At 40.8% G+C, this 17,911-nt stretch overlaps 1 protein-coding gene across 2 annotated transcripts in view; it reads left to right on the top strand.

The window, feature by feature from the left end:
- LOC126196630 (uncharacterized) overlaps positions 1-17,911 on the top strand; it is a 466,961-nt gene that overhangs the window by 441,197 nt on the left and 7,853 nt on the right. For both annotated transcript variants that reach the window (XM_049934580.1, XM_049934579.1), the window contains exon 2: positions 16,328-16,495. In XM_049934580.1, the coding sequence (XP_049790537.1) occupies positions 16,328-16,495 (168 nt within the window). The remainder of the gene's footprint in view (positions 1-16,327; positions 16,496-17,911) is intronic.

The following is a 17,911-nucleotide window of genomic DNA, read 5'->3' as shown; positions in this document are numbered from 1 at the left end:
CCCGACAACACAATATGATAACTAACGGGCGTTGGTATCGCTAAATCGTTGGCACTGAGACCAACCTTTCGCGCTGCTACAAACTGGAGGCTAAAAGTTCCATCTCTTTGCAACACACCCGATACGAAATTTCAACACATTTTCCTGACGAGCCTGTAGGGGCTTCACACAACTCACTTTTACACAGGAATCGGCTCCTTGGTGTACCATTGTAGCAATCGTTTCGACAAGCATAACTAATGAAGGCACTTACGCATTACTTTTTAACTGCATTCCTGCTCACAAAATAAAGTTAATCTATGAAATCAGAGCCTCTTGAATCGTTTTTGTACTTTCGTAATTTCTGTTTACGATTTTTACCGCTTACTTGTGACCCAACATATACAGCCAGACTATTTCAATTATGTAAAAGTACATAAAAAAATACTAGATTTTTGTTTCCATATCTGTGTGTGTGGTCAAATATAACATCCACATAAACGCATGAAGTTCCAAATGTCTCGTTTGTGGAATTTTTGCAACGTTTCTTCCGTTCTGAAAGTGTACAGCGAAACCTGAAATTCAATGCAGACAGCTCTGTCCAAACCCAGCGAGTATGCTTCGTACTGATAACCACTTTCACACTATGCTGTTTCGAAATAATTTCCCTCGCTGTAGCGAAAGGCTGCGCGAGGAATGTTCCAACCAGATAGATTAGGGGCCTGTAGCGTTCTCATCTCACCGCCCCCCGCCCTCCAACAGTCACACAGGAATCTCTCGAACTTTCGCTGTGTAACGGCTGCGTGCTGTGTTTGTCAGAGGTGCTGATACCGTGTGTGTGTGTGTGTGTGTGTGTGTGTGTGTGGGTGGGTGGGTGGGTGGGTGGAAGGGGAGGGGGGAATCAAGCGGACAAAGGAATGTGGGACCCCAGACTTGCAAAGCCACATTCGCTTCACGGGCTTGGAGAAAAAATTGCTGCACTGTTAAAATTAGGTATATTTTTCTGGCGTTGCGCATCCTTTCATTCTGGCCGCAGGTGTATTTTTTCCCCCGTACATCTTCCTTTTCCTTCTCCTTTGCACTACATCTGCGTCTACATCAGTTCTCCGCAGATCACTCTATGGTATTCGGTGCCGGAGGGGGAGGGGGGAGTCAGAGGAGGGGGTATACAGTGTCCAATACAGTTTTTCTCCGTGCTGTTACATTCGTAGATAGGTAGGAGCTGCTGTTGGTACTCCTCCCTGTTATCCCGAATTCCTTTAATTTTGTCGTCACGGTCGTTACGTGATATGCGCGTCAGAGGATGTAATACTCCCTTCGGCAAATATACTGTCGGTATTTTAACAGACTGCCGCACATAGTCTTCAATATACAGGGTGTTTCAAAAATGACCGGTATATTTGAAACGGCAAAAAAAAGTAAACGAGCAGCGATAGAAATACACCGTTTGTTGCAATATGCTTGGGACAACAGTACATTTTCAGGCGGACAAACTTTCGAAATTACAGTTGTTACAATTTTCAACAACAGATGGCGCTGCGGTCTGGGAAACTCTATAGTACGATATTTTCCACATATCCACCATGCGTAGCAATAATATGGCGTAGTCTCTGAATGAAATTACCCGAAACCTTTGACAACGTGTCTGGCGGAATGGCTTCACATGCAGATGAGATGTACTGCTTCAGCTGTTCAATTGTTTCTGGATTCTGGCGGTACACCTGGTCTTTCAAGTGTCCCCACAGAAAGAAGTCACAGGGGTTCATGTCTGGCGAATAGGGAGGCCAATCCACGCCGCCTCCTGTATGTTTCGGATAGCCCAAAGGAATCACACGATCATCGAAATATTCATTCAGGAAATTAAAGACGTCGGCCGTGCGATGTGGCCGGGCACCATCTTGCATAAACCACGAGGTGTGCGCAGTGTCGTCTAAGGCAGTTTGTACCGCCACAAATTCACGAAGAATGTCCAGATAGCGTGATGCAGTAATCGTTTCGGATCTGAAAAATGGGCAAATGATTCCTTTGGAAGAAATGGCGGCCCAGACCAGTACTTTTTGAGGATACAGGGACGATGGGACTGCAACATGGGGCTTTTTGGTTCCCCATATGCGCCAGTTCTGTTTATTGACGAAGCCGTCCAGGTAAAAATAAGCTTCGTCAGTAAACCAAATGCTGCCCACATGCATATCGCCGTCATCAATCCTGTGCACTATATCGTTAGCGAATGTCTCTCGTGCAGCAATGGTAGCGGCGCTGAGGGGTTGCCGCATTTGAATTTTGTATGGATAGAGGTGTAAACTCTGGCGCATGAGACGATACGTGGACGTTGGCGTCATTTGGACCGCAGCTGCAACACGGCGAACGGAAACCCGAGGCCGCTGTTGGATCACCTGCTGCACTAGCTGCGCGTTGCCCTCTGTGGTTGCCGTACGCGGTCGCCCTACCTTTCCAGCACGTTCATCCGTCACGTTCCCAGTCCGTTGAAATTTTTCAAACAGATCCTTTATTGTATCGCTTTTCGGTCCTTTGGTTACATTAAACCTCCGTTGAAAACTTCGTCTTGTTGCAACAACACTGTGTTCTAGGCGGTGGAATTCCAACACCAGAAAAATCCTCTGTTCTAAGGAATAAACCATGTTGTCTACAGCACACTTGCACGTTGTGAACAGCACACGCTTACAGCGGAAAGACGACGTACAGAATGGCGCACCCATAGACTGCGTTGTCTTCTATATCGTTCACATCACTTGCAGCGCCATCTGTTGTTGAAAATTGTAACTACTGTAATTTCGAAAGTTTGTCCGCCTGAAAATGTACTGTTGTCCGAAGCATATTGCAACAAACGGAGTATTTCTATCGCTGCTCGTTTAGTTTTTATTGCCGTTTCAAATATACCGGTCATTTTCGAAACACCCTGTATTTTACTGGACAAAGTTGAGAATTTTTATGATACGATTATCGAAATAAAATAAGGGGAATCAGAGCTCGCACGGAAAGATGTAGGTGTTCGTATTTTTCGAGCGTTGTTCGAGAGTGGAATAACAGAATTATTGTGAAGGTCGTTCGATAAACACTCTGCCAGGCACGTAAGTGTGATCTGCAGAGTAGCCATATAGATATAGAAATGTAGAACTGTAGAGGAAGTCAGGGATTGGAATATAACCAACAAATGATTAAGGAATTTGTGTGGAAGTGCAATTCTGAAATGAAGGGTTTGGCATAAGAAAGGAATTCATGGCGGGCCGCACCAAACCAGATAGAAATTGAAAGAAATACGTGTCCCACATTGACAGACAATAATCTAGATTCGAGTGGACGAGCTGTATGCAGCCTCCTTCGTGGACGTATTTCACTTCAGCATTCGTCATATAAATTTCAGTCTGGTACCTGACATCTCCACGATTAGATTTGTATTGTCGTTTCACCTTTTATTGCGCCAGGTGGATGTTGATGTTTTGGTAGCCAAGACTGGTTTGATGCGTTTCGAGGCTTTCTGAACGTTTTATAACAGTCTTACCTATTGTCTGCATTTGGCTCTCACAGACAACTGCGATCAAACCCGCTTTCATGACTCTTTTTCTAGTCTCAAAATTTTCATTTTTTGATGTCAGCAGCTGTTTCACTTTGTAGAAAGCCCTTTTGCCTTGTGCAATGCTTGCAACTATCTCCTTGCAACCATCTCCTTGCAACTATCTCCTCCTCGCATCTTCCCTCTTTATCTGTTGTACTCGCCAGGTAGCAAAATTCACGTATTGGTGATTTTTTTAATTGACTTCAGTACATACTGGATTGCTGTAGTCAAACAATGGCGGTTTTTTCTGCTTGTTTATGCGCGTGACAGCACTTACGTTATCCATTTTGCATGTTTTCTCTAACATTTTGAAACAATACCAAGGTGGGTCATTCAACAAATAACGAAGTTCGTTGTTGAAATATTTGAGAGAAACATATTTTTCAGATAACTATATTCCAGATTTGCTCTTCAATAAAATGCGCGCTGTCTTTTCTGTACACGCAAACATGACATACGGACAAAACTTAAGTGCCATTGTTATTTTTTCTCCTGTTTTAGTAAAATTATCCAGCGCATAACAATGTCTGTCGTAAGAAGCATGCACCGACACTTTACATAGTTCAAGGGAATACTTAATTTCACGGCGTCTGACATTACTACTTGTAGAAATTTATCAGTTAAACTAAGGGTTGCAGGGTCCCCGGCGATAATACCTGGCTACGCACTTCTCAAAAGTTCCTTCTTATGATTGCTTAGGTTAGGGGTGCATGACACACTCCGGTCTCTAACACCCGAGGATTTCTTCATCGGACCCTTTGACGCGTGAACTGATGTCAAGCTGTATACGCGTGTCAAGTTAATATGTAATTTTGTTTGACAGCCGCACCATTGTTTCCAAGATTGTGCACCTCAGCAGTCTTGCTTGCGTGCACAAGGCCAACTGAAATTCCTCTACAAAATTAAAACTCGAAACTAGCGTCAGCCGACGTATTATTATCTTCATCCAGATTGACACAAGTAAACTTACAGCAGGAGCTGGTCTTGTTTCATCCGTTGTGGATACGGAAACATTGCTTATGGTAGCTATGTAGTTCGTCATATATGTCTCGGCTTTAAGTCCGTTTCGGATATCATGAGTTACAATTTAATCTCCCAGAGCCACTCGTATAGCACCTCATAAAAGTCTTATCTCTGAAGTTTCCATTCTTCTCTTATCTTGCGCCTTATGCTCATGATTCACTTCCATAAATAAAAGAGTAGATTTTGAGATGACGTCTGCTTTTTAGTTTTAAGGTGTTACACCCTGTATCTCCTAACGTTTCTTCTAATGCATTAACTGAATTTGTTGTATTTCCTAGATATAATACGGTTACTCAAATTTCTTTACAGACCAAAATGGGCCTGTTTAAAGGACTTTCCGTGGTATTTGCATGCTGACCGTTGTTTTAGCATTCCCCAAGCATTTTCCATGGATCACCATTATTTTCGACTTGTTATCCGATTTATTCATGATTCCTAGTACTCTGTTAAGTTGTGCTACATTCCTCTGCAGGTTAACCTCAGTACCGCTACCGGAACAGCACTTGATCGTCCGAGGACGAGATAGTCGTAATGGATCTGATGTATACGTTTTGAGTACGTGTCCTTCTAGTCACGTAAAATATTTCTTACACAAAAATTTCAAACAATAAAAGTGTTCGGTCACAACCAAGGTCATAAAATTGTCATATTTTTGTAAAAATTCTCGAACGTTTTGAAAAATATTGTATTTGTAGTATATTATAAACTACATGTACTGCCTGAAAAAAAACTTGCTTGCAAGAGAACTAGAATAAAAACATCAACAAGATTTTCTAGCTACGATTGCCGGCCGGGGTGGCCAAGCGGTTCTAGGCGCTACAGTCTGGAACCGCGCGACCGCTACGGTAGCAGGTTCGAATCCTGCCTCGGGCATGGATGTGTGTGATGTCCTTAGGTTAGTTAGGTTTAAGTAGTTCTAAGTTCCAGGGGACTGAAGACCTCAGAAGTTAAGTCCCATAGTGCTCAGAGCCATTTTTTTTTTTTTAGCTACGTTTCAAATTGGAAATATACTTCTCCCTTTTTGGTTTAATACAGAATATCCGTTGTTTTCTGGATCCTCTTTAATACATTCTGAGGCAAGAAATGCTCCATTCAATGTACTGGTGTCAATCTGTTTTTGATTTTGGTTTTCATGAGGTTTACCTGAAACTTAACATTGCTACGATGGTTGTTTGTGTTTAACAATTCCACTACGGATTCCAGAGTATTGTAGGCTAAATTACTGTTAATTGTTTTCCATACAAGAGTATATTGTTTGCAACGACATTTTAACACTTTGAGATTCAGGTGGTTCGCTCTACCTGTGAAACTTAATAATCCGAACTGAGTGTAAAATAAAAGTGATTCGTTATAGTTAGCTTAAAAAAAAATTCCAGGGTCAGGCTTTGGAGCCTCGTTCTCGACTTTAATTGCTGAACCATGGTCGGCCGCTCGGCACTCAGTCTCCCCGAGAGACCACATTGTCCTTAATCAAGAATCCGTCGAAACTTACATGCATTTCGTTAAATATATCCAGTGTATTAATTATTTCTAAAACAAATGTGTATAATGTATATTTGATAAACATTTAGGGCTTAGACAAAATTCTCGTATGTTTGCGTACGATGTTTGCTTTTGCCTCGTACCTCGCACAAACGATGAAATTCTCGTCTGCGTTCGAGAATTCTCGTACATATCACAACCCTGCTCATAACACTGTCTTTGTTTTATTACTATGAAATCCTTACCTGTAAATATTTTTCTAAACGTTCAGGCTTCTGATACATTTAATTCAAAAATGGTTCAAATGGCTCTGAGCACTATGGGACTTAACTTCTAAGGTCATCAGTCCCCTAGAACTTAGAACTACTTAAACCTAACTAACCTAAGGACATCGCACACACCCATGCCCGAGGCAGGATTCGAACCTGCGACCGTAGCGGTCGCGCGGTTCCAGACTGTAGCGCCTAGAACCGCTCTACATTTAATTATATTAATTTTTTATTTTTGTGGTATCTTCCACAGTCTTGATCGTATGACCCTGTTGTATCCTTCTTCACAATCCAAAAATGACATAATGTGGTTTTTGTAATATGTACTTAACTGTAAGGATACATTATTTACTTTTTGAAAACTTTGTCGAGGCTTGAGAAGTATGTGTTAAGGGCTACAGTCTGGTTTACGTAACTGTTGTACAAATTTTATTCACGGGTTACATGAGTGACATTGCCTTACAGTTGCCGGTAATATTTTTATATCATTTCTTTTTAGTATTGATCGTATTTCCCACTACCCATTCGTTTGGAATCCTTTCTATATTCCACTCCTCAATGACAAAAGCAATGAATGTCTTCGGGTCTCTGCTTGGTGCCAGCCGTTAGACTGAACGCCACTTCGGCGGATTGTGTTCCAGTTTCGCTTCTGATTTTATTAGACAGGTACTTGGATTTTATGATGTTGACTGGACCGCTTTCCCAAACCTTTCCGCCACATTGAAATCCGTGGTCATCTTGATTCCAGCCTGGGGTCTTCGCATGACTAGTCACAAAGCTAATCACGGGGGCAACCTATCTTAGTTGTGGTCTGTACCATCCGTATTTTTCCTCAATAACTGCTATTCAGTCCGTCTCATTTTACAGCTTTACATGTTTATTTTAATGTCGGTGAACCCTGCGTCTTAGTCATTTACTGAAACTTCGTTCCATTGACGTGTACAACTCTCTGTTCTCCAAGTGGAACAGGTTATATCCTCGTCTTCATGTCCCCTGACTATTAAAGTTTCCAAAACGTTTAAAACCAATATATTATCATTTCCTAAATCTAACTGCTCCGCATCTGACTGCTCATTACTCAGAGACCTTCCCGTCCTGTTTGTGTCTATACAGATAATAACATTGGAGATGCGATACCGTTTGTAGTTGAGGCCCTGTTTGTAGCTCAATTGATTGCAGTTCCCTTCTAAGATGTCAGCCCGCACCTGTGTTTTTTTTTTTTTTTCTGAAATACTTACGTTCTCAGGCGCCGACTGCATGGGGCCTCGTTTGACGATAGTTACCTTTTAAAAAACATTCAGTAATGAGTTGAAACAAATAATTATTACGGTAGTAAGGTAACTGAAAACGAGTGGTGTGAATCATGATAATGTTACGGTGCTACGGGCACACTTAGAATTTATCCCGGTGGGCGAAGTTTCGGATGAAATCTGGCGCCGGCGGGCCAGCGCTGCGGCCGCGGCGACATCAAAAGGACTGGAGTAGAAGCGCCTTGACGCTTCGAGACATTACGACGCCGCGGCTATATAAAGCCCATCCTGCTGTCGCAGTCATTCAGTGTGGATAGTTTCGTTCAGTGCATGCTGCAGACGTGTTTAGTGTCCCGACTTTAGTGTCTAGTGGACTAATTTATAAGACTGTATTTTATTCGTTTACTTTAGTCTCTTAGAGTATTGTGAATTAAGTTTGGACGGATAAATTTGTTACCAAAAAGGCGCGCTTGGAAGCTGATGATACTGCAAGTCAACTTTCAACAATTAACGTGTCGCCAATTGCTTCGTTGTCTTTAGGCGAGAACCGTTCACAGCCGAAAAGTGGACAATCCAGTAAGGGAAGATCATTTCAGAAGTCTGGCTTGATCAAATATACATGGCTAGAATATGAAGCATCTACCGAAGAAGTTTTTTTGCAAAACCTGCAAAGAGGCAGATGCTAAAATCTATTAAATTTTTCTCCAAAAAAAGAAGATGCAATTTATTTCTGTGGGTTTCTAAATGGAAAAAGGCTTTTGAAAAATTCCGTCTTCATGAAAATACGTTTACTCATAGAGAAGATGTTCTGAAACTAAATTCTATCACTAACCGAAGTGTGGCCTCCCAATTGAATGAACAGTTAGATAGTGGTATGAAGAAAGGCCGTTTAGCTCTTGAAACAATTTTTACTACCGTGCAATATCTATGCCGACAAGGACTAGCAATTAGAGCGAACTCTGAAAGAATGAAACACCTGAGTTTAAAGATTGGTTAGGGCGTTCAGGGTATAAGTGACGTCCCACGATATTCAAAACAAGATTATTGATCGACTAGGAAAGTCTGTTGAGAAAGGTATTGGTTTCAGTCAAGAAGACTGAACATTTTTCTATTATGGTTGACGAAACAAGTGATTCTTCGATTCACGAACAAGTGTCATTTTGTACTCGTACTGTCGATGATTCCTTAATCATCAAAGAAGACTTTATTGGCTTATACGAGACCACCGACACTGAATCAAAAACTCTGTTTAGTATTTTGAAAGATATTTATGTTCGTACATACATGCATACATACATTAATCCTTGTTCCATAGATCATGAATGACATTTCGTAATGATGTGGAACATGTCACTTCTTTACACGAAATAATTAATTTTATTTTTTTATTTATTTCTTTTACAGTTACTACTTCATATCTAAGAATTCATCTTTGAGTAGAAGGAATTGTGATTCAGAAATTCTTTTAATTTGCTTTTAAATGTTGGAGCCCTCAAGAGCTAAATTATGTCAGACTTTTAATACTATTTGGCAAATGACCAAAGGTTTTTGTGGCAGCGTACTTCACCCCTTTCTGTACCAAAGTGATATTTAATCCAGAATAGTGAAGATCATCCTTTCTTATAGTGTTGTCGCTATGCACTTCGCTGTTATTTTTGAATTGGGATAGGTTATTAATGACAAATTTCATAAGTGAATATATGTATTGAGAAGGTACTGTGAATATTCTGAGTTCCTTAAATAAATGTCTGCAAGGTGGTCTTGGGTGGGCTCCAGCTATTATTCTGATTACACGCTTTTGTGCAGTGAATACTTTCTCTCTTAATGATGAATTGCCCCAAAATATGATGCCATTTGAAATTAGTGAATGAAAATAGGCATAGTAGCTTAATTTACTGATATGTTTATCACCAAAATTTGCAATAACCCTAATAGCATAAGTAGCTGAACCTAACCGTTTCAGCAGATCATCGATGTGTTTCATCCAATTCAATTTCTCATCAGTGCACACACCCAGAAATTTGGAGTATTCTGCCTTAGCAACAGACTTCTGTTCATAGTCTATATTTATCAATGGTGTTATGCCATTTACTGTACAGAATTGTATAAACTGTGTTCTCTCAAAATTTAGTGTGAGTCCATTTGCAGAGAACCACTTGATAATTTTCTGAAAGACATTATTTGCAATTTCCTCAGCTGATTCTTGCTTGTTGGGTGTGATTACTGTGCTTGCATCATCAGCAAAAAGAACTAGCTTTGCATCTTCATGAATATAGAGTGGCAAGTCGTTAATATACGAGGGCTATTCCGAAAGTAAGGTCCGATCGGTCACGAAATGGAAACGACTATGAAAATCCGATAAAGCTTTGCACAGATGTGTTGGGTAGTGTCTCTAGTATAACCCCAGTTAGCATCACGTCGCTCTTCTCCTTTCTGAGCTCGCAGTGAGTGCGTAAAGATGTCTAGAAAATAGTGTCTGCCGCCAAGTACGGGGGCCTGGTGAGAAATTTCCCCTGAAGCTATGCAGCTAACATTACATAACTGTCGTGCTGTTTCGTCTTCAAGACAATTCTCAGCCGCATTCTGCAGGGGCAATGAAGATGCTCCTGCATCGTTTTCAAATGGAAATGTGAGATTACCCACAATACAGCCCGTAATTGTCTCCCTCTGAGTTTCAGCTCAGGTCACATGAACCGCTGGTTATGAAGACAACATTTCGGCACAAGACAACGAGCCGTAGGCCAGCGTAGAGAATTGGCGGAGAGCACTGGCGGCTGCCTTCTATAGCGAGGGTATGGGAAAGTTGGTACAACGCTACGATACACGTCTAAGTCGGGTCGGCAACTATGGAGATAAGTAGCTGCAAGGTGTATCTAACTGTTGCAAATAAAACATTTGTGATATTTACCGTGGTTTCCATTTCGCGACCTATCGGACCTTACTTTCGGAATAGCCCTCGTATATTAGGAACGATAAGGGACCCAAGCCTGAATCCTGTGGGACACCATTCTTGATACCTCCCCAGTTAGAGGACTCTGAAATTAACAGTACAGATAGTCTGCAAAAACCACCAACGTTCTATATTCTTCTAGTTAAGTATGAATTAAACCATTTGTGCACTGTCCAACTCATACCACAATACTTAAGCTTGTCTAGAAGAATTTCATGATTCACACAATCAAAAGCCTTTGAGAGATAACAAAATATCCCAATGAGTGATGTTCGGTTATTCAATGCATTTAATATTTGGGATTTTCTCTGCCTCGTGATGACTGGGTGTTGTGTGCTGTCCTTAGGTTAGTTAGGTTTAAGTAGTTCTAAGTTCTAGGGGACTGATGACCATAGATGTTAAGTCCCATAGTGCTCAGAGCCATTTAATATTTGATCAGTGAAAGCTTATATAGCATTTTCTGTTGAAAAGCTTTTCTGAAAACCAAACTGACATTTTGCTAGTGCTTCATTTTTACAAATATATGATGCTACTCTTGAATACGTTACTTTTTTCAAGAATTTTGGATAAAGCTGTCAGAAGTGAGATTGGGCGGTAGTTGTTAGCATCAGATCTATCCCCTTTTTTATGCAATGGTTTAACACTAGGGTATTTCAGTTTATCTGGAAAAATGCCCTGTTTCAGTGAGCTACTATATTTTGGCTGAGAATCCTACTTATTTTTTGGGAACAAGCTCGTCTTGATTTGTCAATGGATAACTTAAGAGGACAATGCTATGATGGTGCCTCGAATATGAGAGGTAGGCTCAAAGGACTAAAAAAGTTAACTTTGGATATACAACCACAAGCACGTTATGTGCACTGCACTGCTCACAGTTTAGACTTGGCAGCTGTAGACAGTCTCCGCCATCTTACGTCTATGAGGGATATTATGGCTTTAGCCAAGGACTTAATAAACACCATAAGGGAATCCAATAAGAGGATGGGACTTTTTAGAAGCATACGCTGTGAGGGTGCCAACAACCAAGCTGGTCTACGACCCCTTTGCCCGACTCGATGGACTATGCGAACTTCTAGTATTTTGAGAATATTGAAAAACTTTGAAGAACTAATAGAGTTTTTTGAAACATTTTTGGCAGAGGGCAAAACAGAGGCAGGTTACAAATGTGCAGGCTACCTTGAGTCAATGTTACAATTCAAGACTTACTTCTTTTCAGTTCTCATTTCCATGCAATGAAACCAGTAGAGGATGTCAATGAAAAAATTCAATGCCCTCATCTTTAAGTGTTGCTGATCTGGAAAAAATATATGAGGGCTTGATTTGTATATGGAATGGAAGGCGTGATAGTTCTGAACAATTTTGGGAATCGCATTTAAAAGAAAAATCTTCACAAGTTGAAGATCCTTCACTTCCTCGGAATCGAAGTATACCAAAGAAGTATGAAAACAACGAAGCCAGCTCACTGCACAATTTCAAAAGACCAAAGGAATACTACAAAGCTATTTACATTGAAGTTTGTGAAACGGTGCAATCTTGCATTACTGAGCTGTTTGCTTCAACTGGACTCACACAGGTCATTGCAGTTGAACAAGAGTGCTTGCTTTTAGTAAACAGAGGCGAAGCAAATTTGGAAAAATCAACTGAGTATTTCAAAAATGAGCTAGACATCGAGAGAGTGCACTTACACTTGAACATGTTAGCCGATATCGCTAATAAAAAACAACTGGTCTTAAAAAACATGCGTGATATAAGAAAGCGCATTACAAAAGAGCCTGCAGTTGGACAAATGTTAATGGAAGTAGCGAAGTGCATTAAGCTTCTCCAAGTAGTTCCAATCACGGTAGCAACAGCAGAACTGTCATTTAGCGCCCTTAGACGTTTGAAGTCATATCTCCGATCAACAATGGGACAGAAGCCAGTGAACAACTTGGCTGTTCTTCATGCCCACCGAGATGTTTGGATGAATTGGATATCCGATCAGTCATCAACGACTTCATATTCAGTAATCCAGTCAGACGGTCGACATTTGCACCTTTCTAAAGACACTCTAGGTCAAATAATGACATTTAGAGCAATATTAAAAATCTTTATAAAATAGAGAATTAAATACATACATAATATTAAATTTTCATTTGCGAAGTATTAGTACTAGTTTAGTTCTGTATTACTATAGTACTGTATTAGTTATTTTCAAATACTTAAATATTTTTAGGGTGTAAGATCCAATTAAAACCCGCTATTTACATACTTTTTGACTGAAAGTATTAGGCATAGTGTATTAACTTTATTCACTGTATTAAAGCATTAACTTTGAGATATTGTTTTTATTTAATGAACCCTGAGCTTTATTCAGAGTAAGCTTAAATTAGCTATTTCACTTATTAATCAAAGTGCCATTACTGTGCGACAGCAATATTTTGTTTTATTCTTTTAATGATAGTTTAGGATTTATTTAAATATAATTTCAGTCTTTTCAGCGCTATATAGTCATTCCTCTGTAATAGTCTAGAAGCATGATTATTAGTGTAAATTAAATTAGCTTTTTACGAAAATACCGTGCGTGTTTATGTTTTTTTTTTTTTTTTCAAAGCCAAAAAATGTGTTAGGCTTGTCTATTTTCCTGTAGTGTCGAGTTATCGAGAGTCCATTTTTCGGGGTTCTAATGTTGATCATATGACTCTAAAATGCTTAAAAAAAACTTTAAAACTCATTATTTTTCATCTAAAATTTATAAAATTTCCCTGGTCAAGACCACCAGTATGCCCCCCCCCCCCCAGTATTTTTTATAAGTCGGCGCTCCCGCTTACATTGATAGGTATCAGAGCATAGTGGTATCTGCTAATTTGTAAGAATCGAATTATTTGAGCTGCTTTGTAGATTACTATACTATTACTTCGTGAAAAGTCCTTGCGTTGTCCTAATAAGGCTCCTATTGCAATGAGTTCTTTAAAATATAGGAACGCTATTCTTAGCAAAATCGATTTTTTGTTTGCTTTATAAGTTTCACCGAGCGTTCCAGAATGTTTAAAAATGAATTACTTGCACACATTCGCTTATCGTGTCATCGAGGCCAGCAAACTACTTGGCCCCATCTTAGCAAAATCGTACTGTAATTATTGATAACGTTACGTGTATTTCGATCGATACTTTACAAATTACAGCAGAAAACTGGCATAAAAAGCTTACACAAAAAATATGTCGGTAGTTACGGGATAAATAAAACTGTTTTAAAATCATCTGATAGTCAGGAAATTAAGGGTGGACCACGGCGACAAGTAGATTTAGACACTACCCATACAAAACATATCGATGACAGCTATTTCCAGCCACCAAAATATGAGTTCACTCGTAGCATGGAAATTGTGGACGACAGTCAAGAGTAAAATGGTTGTTCATCCGCAAGCTTTTGATTCGAAAAGCGACAATTTTTTGAAAGTTTACAAATCCCTAAGGAGAGCGTCTTTTCTGACGGTTCCTGGTGTTTCCGAAAGAGACCAAATGATGAGTTTGTCAGCTCAGTTGCTTGTTTACTCCTTAATTAGCAATGTCGTTAAGGTTTTTCTCTGAGAGGTGCCCGTTTCTTCGATTTTGACGTCGCTAGACGCTAATTAAGTTGATTAGGAACTTTTTTCCAGCTCACTTCATAATTGTCTACATGAGCGCGTTCGCTGATTGGTTTGGTTCTCAGCAGAAGTTTTCCCAAATCAGATTACAACATCGACTTAACTTTTTCCAGTCGAATGAACGACCTGCGACCTTAGAGTTCCTAAAAACCAACCTGGTCCCCTCTTACACTATGGTCCAGGTCGTGTGACTGACGTACCCGAACATTTTCGAGTCACAGCTGTGATGGGAAGATCCACTTCTCAGACCCCAAAACCGTTGAGCTTATGAAGCAATAATTCCCATGACACGTTGGATAAAAAAGCACAACAGTGCATTTTCTGGAGATGGGTCTTGAGGTTGGTACTGGATCTTAAACGTCAATAAACACCACAAACTGAAGCCCGAAAAAATTAGACGAACGAGCGCCGATGACATGCGAGCTGTGTCATAGAGTTCGGAAGCGCATCTGATGTAATAACCCGTTTATTACAGAAATACAGCTGCTAAAGTGTAGCCCAGACAAATACTAACAGAAGGTTGTTAGCTAAAGCCAAATGGTTAAGTAGATTTTCATAAATTCTATCAACGACTTCAGTGTGCCTTCATATTCTCTTGAGAGTATTATGTGTAGTTCTTCTGAGATCGGCTTGGAGTTCTTTTATGAGGACAGCACTATTCACAGTCCGAGCGATCAGTACATTTTTTTAGACATCGCCTTTCAACTACCTCCAAAGGCAAAACTCGAAAGGGGTAAGGTCTGGAGAGCTTGGTGGCCAAGAACGTGACCATTTCTGCCAATCCATCCGATCCATCATCTATACCTAGCATGCCCCGTAAGATGGATCGGCAGAAATGGTCGCAAAATTATCTAGAACATTGTCGTAAGGAAAAACAGAGATCGGTAAAATTATATTAAAATAATTTCGAAAAACAATCATGATCGCATGTACGTTGTATATTTAGTTTGGTGAGTATTTTATAAGACCATCGGCAGACCATGGTGGCAGCAGGAGCCAGTGTTCCACACGCCTCCAGAGCGGTCTGCTCCACGCCACTGGCTTCTGTTGTCACCAAGGAGTAAAAAATTGATGATTGTCTTATAAATGACCGAAACCGGTCCCAAACGAAATACACGACATACATGCGATCATGACTGTTTATAGGAATAATTTTAATAGAAATGGTAACGTTTCTTGGTCACCACGATTAGACTTTTGCCTGTGGGAATGGTTGAAAGGCGAAGTCTACACAAAGGAATAATAAACACAAGAAAGGAACCGATGTGTTACCCTCATAAATTAACTCCAAGAAGACCTCAGAGAGAATTAGAAAGTGCGTTGTAGTCAGAGGTGAAAATTATGAAAATCAACTTTGAACTCAATCGCCGGCTGGAGTGGCCGAGAGGTTCTAGGCGCTACAGTCTGGAACTACGCGACCGCTACGGTCGCAGGTTCGAATCCTGCCTCGGGCATGGATGTGTGTGATGTCCTTAGGTTAGTTAGGTTTAAGTAGTTCTAAGTTCTAGGGGACAGATGACTTCAGATGTTAAGCCCCATAGTGCTCAGAGCCATTTGAACCATTTTTTAAACTCAATCGTTTGTCTTTGCTTAAGCCACCTCTATAGGGTTTAGCGCACCTGACTGCTATGAAGGACTCGTGTTCGATTTCCAGTATTGCCAGGTATTTTTCCTGGCTGGAAGGACTGGAACGGGGTGCACTCAGCCTCGTGGTGCCAGTTAAGGAGCTACTTGTCCGAGTAATAGGGCTCCAGGTTACAAAAAGCGACAACGGCTGGGAGAGCCCTACACCCTGCGACACCACATCCGGTGACAACATTGGCTGAGGATGATATGAAGGTCGATCGATACCGATGCCAGAGCCTGTGGTCGAAGTTTATCTTTACAGTACGCTCTTTATGCCTGTTACATTGTAACAGATGTAGCTAGCAAAAACTGGACAAATGTTATATGGAATGTTAGTCAATACTGCTACTTGATAAAATGTTTACTCTTCCCCCTGAAATACCTTACACGTAAGAACGAGGATGGAGGCACTCGGAATGTTACATTTAAGACACACCATTAACTGGTCTACGTATAGTCAACATGTCACACTGGGCACATTATGAGCTACACGTGTGTCTCATATCAGCTTGCAGAGGACGGCTTATGATGGAGCGTGTCCAATGTTGCAGGTGCTGGGCATCGTGTGCATGGCATGCGCGTCACCCGCCCTGCTGTCGGGCACCCACTGGTTCCTGTTCGTTGCCGCCGTCAGCTTCACAGCCACACTCATCTGGGTCTTCGTCTACCTACTCAACATTCGCGAGGCCCTCAAGCTGCCCATTAACTGGATACTCACGGTCAGTTTCACTGCCCTGCAGATCAGCTCATTTATGCCTTTTCGTCTCTCTGTACCTTTGCACTCGATTGACAATAGAAATAAATCTCCCAGTTTGACGAACATACGAGGTGTCCTTTTCAAACTTTGCACATTCAGCCAGTCACAGAAACGGAAATGTGGAACATATCCATACATATTATAAAAGTGTATGTATGTTCCACATCTCCTCCTAAATCATGGGTTTGATGTCCATGAAACTTGGTACACATATCACATACTGTATGGAAAGCACCAGGTATAAACCACCTTCCTCCCAAAAGGATAGGGGCATGACATTTTGCTTCATTACTTCTTTACTACCAACTCTGCTCACAACACATTTCACAGTATCCAAATATACTGCTGGATATATCTGCAAGATAATACCATTGTACCACACATAGCCCAGCATGCGCTGTGTAAAAACGAAACAACAGTGCGAAATTCGCTACAGGTAGAGATGATGTATGTGTACAAATATGAGTGAAATATGTTAAATATATATATAAAATATATGTGACAGGTGTGTACATGGGCAAAGCCTTTGGTAAAATGGTCCTTTTAAATTTCTAGATAAACCAAAATTGAGATATATATTCGATGCATAGAACAGACAAACAATGAAAAGTACTTCTAATATACTGCATTTGTCGCAGTCTTCACTCCAAAGGCTGGCCTCATGCAGCTCTCCACACTAGTCTACTCTGTGTGAGCAACTTCATCTACTTGGAATTAGTGCAACATACAATTCACTCCAACGTATTTACTGTAGTCAAGCCTCAGTCTATGATTTCTACCTCTGACACTTCTCTCCATTACCAAATTAACTGTTACTTGATGCCTCAGGATGTATTGTACCAACCTGCCCCTTCTTTTAGTCAATCTGTGTTGTAAAGCCCTCTTGTACCCAATTCAATAAAATACCTCCTCATTAGGTACTTGATCAACCAAGCTAATTGTTGTGTGCAACATCATGCACAATGGTGAGGAGGGGTAGGCTACAGAGTGGTGCAGCAACTGTCATCATAGGAAAATTGGATAGGAGCAGAAATGATTGGTAAACAGGTTAACATGGCAAACAGAAGATTTACTTAATTTGTATTTCTCCAAGTGTAGAAAGACTCTTTACAAATAATGTAGCAGCTAGAAATAAGAGTCCAGTTCTCAATGTCAACAAGGATGAGGCTTTCTGAACTAAAGCACAAATGATGGCATCAGAGCCGTGACTGTGCAGTGAACTGGCTGCCAGTACGAGTGGGCTGTGTGGCTGCTCCTGTCCATCCTGTATTATGGTGGAAGAGGGCACTCGTAGACCATAGTTGCTGGAGGTGTGGCTCAGTGGGCAGGCACCATTGGGTCCACTGGATCCTGCATTATAGTTGTTGATATATGACAG

Source organism: Schistocerca nitens, chromosome 1, assembly GCF_023898315.1.
Source record: "Schistocerca nitens isolate TAMUIC-IGC-003100 chromosome 1, iqSchNite1.1, whole genome shotgun sequence".
In the NCBI taxonomy this organism is placed as follows: domain Eukaryota; kingdom Metazoa; phylum Arthropoda; class Insecta; order Orthoptera; family Acrididae; genus Schistocerca; species Schistocerca nitens.
Note: the sequence above shows the minus strand (reverse complement) of the source record. Positions and strands in the feature narration are given on the sequence as shown.